The sequence below is a fragment of the Pseudorasbora parva genome, chromosome 17 (assembly GCF_024679245.1).
Source record: "Pseudorasbora parva isolate DD20220531a chromosome 17, ASM2467924v1, whole genome shotgun sequence".
Classification (NCBI taxonomy): Eukaryota; Metazoa; Chordata; class Actinopteri; order Cypriniformes; family Gobionidae; genus Pseudorasbora; species Pseudorasbora parva.
In genome coordinates, this window is record NC_090188.1 from 344,617 (window position 1) to 352,116 (window position 7,500).

The 7,500-nt window shown below is 45.0% G+C and overlaps 1 protein-coding gene across 1 annotated transcript in view; it reads right to left on the reverse strand.

Annotated features, from left to right (window-relative positions):
- Positions 1-1,941: 1,941 nt before the first annotated feature.
- The window catches only part of klhdc3 (kelch domain containing 3), a 49,168-nt gene continuing 43,609 nt past the window's right edge, over positions 1,942-7,500 (reverse strand). Inside the window, exons 10-11 of the mRNA XM_067421275.1 lie at positions 3,800-3,878; positions 1,942-2,865 (exon numbers count right to left, since the gene is read on the reverse strand). Coding sequence (XP_067277376.1) covers positions 2,799-2,865; positions 3,800-3,878 — 146 coding nt within the window. The 3' untranslated portion in view covers positions 1,942-2,798. The remainder of the gene's footprint in view (positions 2,866-3,799; positions 3,879-7,500) is intronic.

A 7,500-nucleotide genomic window follows, 5' to 3' on the forward strand; every position in this document is an offset into this window, starting at 1 on the left:
CCATCCTCAGGTGATTTATCAGCGTTTGCCATGTCGGAGCTGAAGGAGGCTCGACTCCACGCGGGTCAAAACAAGCCTGGGCTCAGACATGAGCTTTAAAGCAGTGTTTGGGTCAGCTCGTCCCCGGAGAGAGAGAAGATGGAGCTCTCAGACGGCCATTAGCGGAGAGCTGAAGCTCCAGCAGGTGGCTCTCGTCCCATCAGATCCTCCACAGTTAACCTTTAGCTCTCACAACCTTCCCTCAATAGAAGCCCATTAAGGTCACGTCCACCGAGACGGCAAATCAGTCAAGATCCACACGAGAGCGACACTCAGAGACGCGGTAAACCCGCCCTGAAGCGCCGGCCATCCTCAGGCTCTGACTAGCCCTGCCTTCACATGCTGCACTGTGAGAAAAACGCTCGGCTTGTGTTGGTTTAACTTAAAGTAAGTTACCTGCACTGTAAAAAATTATGTTCAATAAGTTATGACAACATATGTTTTTACATTGGTTTAGCTCAAATAAGTAAGTTAAGAAATGTTATTTTTTTTTAAATAAGTTATACAAGATGTACGTCATTTTTTAAAGTCAGTTTAACATAATCTAAGTTGAAATAACTTAAACATCCAAGTCGATTGTACTGCAAAAGTTCAACATTTGCCTTTTTTTACAGTGTGGCTGCCTTAAAATTTTGAGTTCATTGAAATAAAAAATTTGAGTTGATACAATGAACATTTTTTGAGATTCGACAACCTTTATTAAAATATTATTAAAAGATGTTGTGAGCATATTGGGTATTTCTGTGTTTTATTTCTGATGACGCAGCCAAATTGTGCTATTTTCATGATTTATCATTTTTCATGTGGTTCAGACACAATAATATTTTGAGTTTCTATTTATTAAACAATTTTACTTCATTGTATGAACTCAAATTTTTAATTTAAAGCTCCCCTGTGTGATATTCCCCATCTAGCGGTGTAAAGGTTTATGACCATCCAGGGAATATTAGTTTCTGTTCCTCTCAATTCTGATTTCGTTTTAACTCCTACGGTGGCTGATTTAGTCCAAGATTAACATGCTTCCAGTTCGACCTCGTCCATGAGTGCCATCGAGTGTTAAACGCGAAAGGCGAAGCTTGAGTTTACGGGTATGTCCCTCTGTGGCTACTGTACTTTCAAGATGGAGGACCAACATGGCGGCCGGCACTCGAACCCCTCACCCGTATGGGTTTCCAACGGCAGATTATAAACTTACCAGAATACTTTATTACTGGAAAGAAGTAAATATACATTAATGAGCACATATAGTTTTAAAAGAACTCAGTGTTTTTAGCGAAGAATAAACTAAAGTTACACAGTGTAGCTTTAAATAAACGCAAATTTTAAGGCAACCAGGTTACTTATTTTCTAAATAATGTTTTAGTGTAAATATGAAATACTCTGAGTTAAAACTGGCCCTTGATGGCCTTCAGTGCGGGTGTGTGTGAGCTCGTGATGACTTTAGAAGAGGGAATCGGGAGATGTCCAATAGCTCGTGACCGCAACATCACACACACGGGTGTTCATTGAATTTAAGACAAGCGTGATAAAGAAACGTCTCTCATTCTCGAGAAATAAATCATTTAAAATATGTTTTATTTAATCTCTTCTTCTCAAATCCGTACAGGAGACAAATCCGTCATGTGCTTTTTTCATACACACACACTCTCACACACACAGCCCCTAAACCTACCCATTACACACACACACACACACTTCCTGTGTGATTTATAAGCCTTTTGTAAAGTGGGGCCATGGGTAATGTCCTCATATTTCACCCTCTCCTGTAATACCTGTGTCATACCCATGGCATTATACACATTTGAGTCCTCATATGTCACACAAACATGCCCACACACACGCACACGCACACGCACACACACACACACACACACATTCCAGAACATTTAAGCAGACAATGAGCAAAATGATCATTAACTTTATTGTTTAGGAAATTCGAAAGCTTTTACTGAAACCCGTTTACAACACTGATCGCGTCCTAACTTCTGGAACAGATGAATCCGCTCGAGCCGTCTCTGTCCCGGAGCATGATGGGAATGAGCAGCACTTCCTCAGATCTTCATCATAAACATGCACTTCATCAGATCAATACTTCTGATCGGGCTGATGTCAGATAGTCAATAAATCTCCAATAAAGCATATTTCAGACCCGAGCCATTAAAGCTGGAGCTCCAGAAGATCCGTCCGGAGAACATCAGGCACGGGATGGACGGCGGGTCTACATGTGTCCAATTCAGGCACATCGAGATCCATCAAGACCGATATCAATCAATCAATCAATATCAATATCAATCAATATCAATATCTGCAGAAAGAGGCGATTGGGATGATCTGAGGGAAGGAGCTCATGATCCGGAACACTCGTTTATTAGCCACTAAATGAGAAAACACTCGAACATCGGTGGAGTCTCGGAGATGTGTGTGTTGTGCGGAGACCCACACACACACACACACACATGCAGAGGGAACACACTCCCTGTCCACTGATTGTGGAGTCGTGTTGTATCGTCTGCCTGCGGAACCAAAGTCTTGCATATAAACCGGCGATCTGAACACACACGCAGGAAATGATGGATTACGGGATAAATGTCCTTCATGTGTCCCCGGACGCTCACACACACACTCACACACACACTCACACACTGATGAGACACTGGGCTGGTTTAAAGTGTGACGGTCCGTTGCTCCGCTCATCCGCAGGGAAAAGGCCTCAAACGGGTCCAGTGAGAACTCATCCGGATCCGGAGCCGAGCCGAGGGTCAGCCGTGAGAGGAGAAGATGGGCCGACTGATGTTGCTGTTGGTGGTCATGGCCGTCAGCTCCCACCTGGACACACACACACACACACACGTTACACCGTGGCTCCCCGCAGGAGGCCGGATGTGCCGGCTCTCGTTAGACTCATTAAGATAAGACGCCACTTGACCATATGTATTCTCCATCACTATCAGACCGCGCGTCTCCTCCAGTAAACGCTCTTCACACACACACGCACACACACGTTTGTTTTTGTGAAATGGTTTATCACACACACACACACACACACACACACACATAATGGTTTTTATACTGTACAAACTGTATTTTCTATCCCCTACACTGCACACACACACACTTTTTAAACAGATTCTCCCTGTGCAGATTAAGTGTCACTCCCAGAGACATTACATCTTTACATCAGATACTGTGTGTGAGTGTGTGTGTGTATGGGGGGGGGGGGGGGGGGGGGGGGGGTGTTTGGACTGAACCTGGACAATGTATTTTGTCTTTGGTTAGAGCGATAATTCGTTTTACTAATTGGCTGAATTATTGTGCTCTGTTGCGGCTGTGGAGAATTAAAGTGTCTTTACTCTCTCGCTCCATCATGAGTGTGTGTGTGTGTGTGTGTGTGTGTAACCTGATCAGTAAAGCCATGATCTGCTGACAAGAGCCCAGAGCTGATGAGGGTCAAGGGTTGAGGAGCAGATTGTTATCGCTGTCTCTGGTTTCACACTCATTCACTAAGAGCAGCAAACGTGAGCGTGTGTGTAAGTGTGTCAGAGTGTGTGTGTGAGCGTGTGTGTGTGTTTCTATCCCAGTGGGGACTTCACCCTGAACACACACACTCATGTGGACTCGTGTCACTGTGAGCCCCCATGAGGAAACAAGATTATAAATCACACAGAATGAGTGTGTGTGTGTGTGTGTGTGTGTGTGTGTGTGTGTGTGTGTGTGTGTGTGTGTGTGTGTGTGTGTGTGTGTGTGTGTGTGTGTGTCTCACCTGATGTCATGAGGGAGTCCAGACTGATCCAGACTGTACTGAATAACCGCTAGCTTGCATAAAGTCTTCAGATTAGGACCTAAAAAACAGAGGCACATCTCAGAAGCAGACCCTTTTATCCCCTACAGCAGCGGTTCTCTAATCGGGGCACGCAAGATTTAAAATATAGCCCACATAGTTAAAGGAGCATCCATGAAAAAATCCTTTAAAAAATAATTATTTCATAAATATTTCTGTGAAATATAAGTATAAGTTCATAAAATGAATGTTATATTCAGTAGGCTATTCAATGTGATGATCCTAAAGCCCAGAATCTCCCCACAGCAGATGGTCTGACCCCACCCAGCACGTGGATCAGCGAATGTGTGACCAGACGTGCCGTTTCCCGGGGACAGGCCTGGTTTTTAATGCTCTGTCCCCGGAAATGTCCCCGTTTTACAGCTCATTCCAAACAACCCGCAGATATACCGGGGCAAAGCGCGACCAACACCATACAGCAGCCGCTGGCTTCAGGAGCAAGAGTTTGTCATCACCTAGAGAACCAAATTAACGAACCTCTGCCTATTATTAATATCTTCTCATTAATTTGCGTCGGGTTAATTCCACACACAGTGCTCAGTAAGAGCGAGTGTGTGTCGTGTAAAGTGTGTGTAGTGTAAAGCGTGGGCGATCCGCTGACGCTCCGGCTCGAGTTCACCTGTTCCTGCGGAGCTGCCAAACGGAACAGCCTTTATATGGGGCCGGAAGAACCTCACCGCGCCAATCTGGCCCAGAGAGAGAGTGTGTGTGTGTGTGTGAGAGTGTGTGTGAGAGAGAGACAGAGAGACAGAGAGCGAGAGCGTGAGTGTGTGTGTGTGTGTGTGTGTGTGTGTGTGTGTGTGTGACAGAGAGAGAGAGAGAGAGAGAGAGAGAGAGAGAGAGAGAGAGAGAGAGAGCGAGAGAGAGAGAGAGAGAGAGAGAGAGACAGAGAGACAGAGAGCGAGAGCGAGAGAGCGAGTGTGTGTGTGTGTATGTGTGTGTGTGTGTGTGTGTGTGTGTGTGTGTGTGTGTGAGAGAGAGTGTGTGAGTGTGTGTGATCTCTTCTTCATGATCTGATGCTCTCAGCCAGAGCCGATATTGGCCAATAGATCAGATTCATTAGATTGACATCGATCGATATTACACATTATGTCCTGATTTTACAGATTGTTCAGAAATGCAACCACTGTACAGGTCCTTCTCAAAAAGTTAGCATATTGTGATAAAGTTCATTATTATCCATAATGTAATGATAAAAATGAAACTTTCATATATTTTAGATCCATGGCACACCAGCTGAAATATTTCAGGTCTTTTATCTCCCCAGTCTTCCTCCAGACTCTGGCACCTTGATTTCCCAATGACATGCAAAATTTGCTTTCATCCGAAAAAAGGCTGGGAGTTTTTAAAAGCCTCAGGAATCTTCTGCAGGAGTTTAGAGTTCATTAGTTGATTCAGATGATTAGGTTAATCGCTCGTTTAGAGAACCGCTTCATCATATGCTCATTTTCTGAGATTGTGTTTTCATGAGCTGTGTGCCAAAATCATCAGTATTAAAACAATAAAGACCTGAAATATTTCAGTTGTAGTGCAATGAATCTAAAATATATGAAAGTTTAATTTTTATCATTACATTATGGAAAATAATGAACTTTTATCACAATATGCTAACTTAAAGGACCTGTACAACAGTTTCCCAACCGGGACAATCCCAACCAACAAACACACTCCTGAGTTTTGTAAATGAAATGTAAGAATAGTTAATGTGTGTAAGAGAGTCTGAGCTGAGGTCAGTGAGGATCAGACCCAGGGCCGGTTCCGCTAAACCAGGATAAGGGTTAATCCGGGATATCTCGCTGATCCCGGCTCGGTTTATCCGCTAATATACAGTTATCTTTCGCTATCGTTCTCTTCTGGGTGTGTGTGTGTGTGTGTGTGTGTTCAGGATACATTTACCACAGCAGTGAACTAAACTCAGCTCACAGACGACAAGATCACCGAGATATCCCAAATGAATCCCTTATCCTGGTTTAGTGGAACAGGCCCTGGTCTAATCCTCATTAATAAACAACAACAACGAGCTCCTGCTGCTCAGGACTGCGGCGGTGTGTGTGTGTGTGTGTGTGTGTGTGTGTGTGTGTGTGTGTGTGTGTGTGAAGACGTGGACTGTGTGTGTGTGTGTAGACGTGAGGTGTGTTGTGTTGGGTTGATGCAGAGCATCCAGAAAGCTTCACTTTTTCCACATCTATGTTACAGCTTTACTCCAAAAGGGATTCATTATATTTTTCCTCAATCCTCATCATGACAACATGAAAGAAGTTTGTCTGAAATCTTTGCAAATGTTTTAAAGCTACACTGTGTAACTTTAGTTTATTCTTCGCTAAAAACACTGAGTTCTTTTAAAACTATATGTGCTCATTAATGTATATTTACTTCTTTCCAGTAATAAAGTATTCTGGTAAGTTTATAATCTGCCGTTGGAAACCCATACGGGTGAGGGGTTCGAGTGCCGGCCGCCATGTTGGTCCTCCATCTTGAAAGTACAGTAGCCACAGAGGGACATACCCGTAAACTCAAGCTTCGCCTTTCGCGTTTAACACTCGATGGCACTCATGGGCGAGGTCGAACTGGAAGCATGTTAATCTTGGACTAAATCAGCCACCGTAGGAGTTAAAACGAAATCAGAATTGAGAGGAACAGAAACTAATATTCCCTGGATGGTCATAAACCTTTACACCGCTAGATGGGGGAATATCTCACAGGGGAGCTTTAAAGATAAACCGCTAAAGCTCATGTCCATCAGCATTCCCAGCCTTTGCTCAATACTCGGCTCCGATCGCTGCCTCAGGCCTTCTGCAGTTTGGTGCTCCAATCAGTTTCTCCTGTTCTTCTGTGCCGGACCTCTCCAGCTCCATCAGGTCGGATGGGGAGCGTCGGCCATGTTCAGATCTCCAGAGGTGTCCAATCAGGGCTCAGGCTGGGCTACTCCAGCACATTCCCAGAGTCGCTCCGTAGCCGCTCCTGGGGAAACTCGGCTGAGTGTTTAGGGTTATTATCCTGATGGAAGATGAACGTTCACCCCATTCTGAGGTCCAGAGCGCTCTGGAGCAGGTGTTCATCACGGATTCATCTTTCCCTCCATCCTCACTACTCTCCCAGTTCCTGCCGCTGAAACACCCCACAGCATTATGCTGCCACCACCATGTTTCACTGTAGGGATGGGACTGTCCAGGTGATGAGCAGAGCCTGGTTTCCTACATTCAGGCCACAGTTTAATCTGTGTTTCATCAGACCAGAGGATTGAGTTCCTCATGTGGCTGTTCTTCTGGAAGCGTCTCCTCTCTCCACAGAGAAACTCTGGAGCTCTGTTAGCATCTCCTCCCTGATAAAGGCTCTTCTCTCCCCAATGCTCAGTTTGGCCGGACGGCAGCTCTAGGAAGAATCCCGAAGTTCCTCCATGTGTGGATGATGGAGGCCACTGAGCTCACGGAGACCTTCCCCAGACCTGAGCCTATAGAGTGCTGTCTCTGAGTCTACAGTCCCTTCATGGCTGGGTTTGTGCTCGGACAGGCACTGTTAACTGTGTGACCTTATATAGACAGGTGTGTGCCTTTCCCAATCCTGACCGATCAGCTGATCTGACCACAGGTGGACATCTGAAGGGTGATCAGAGGAACCGGAGC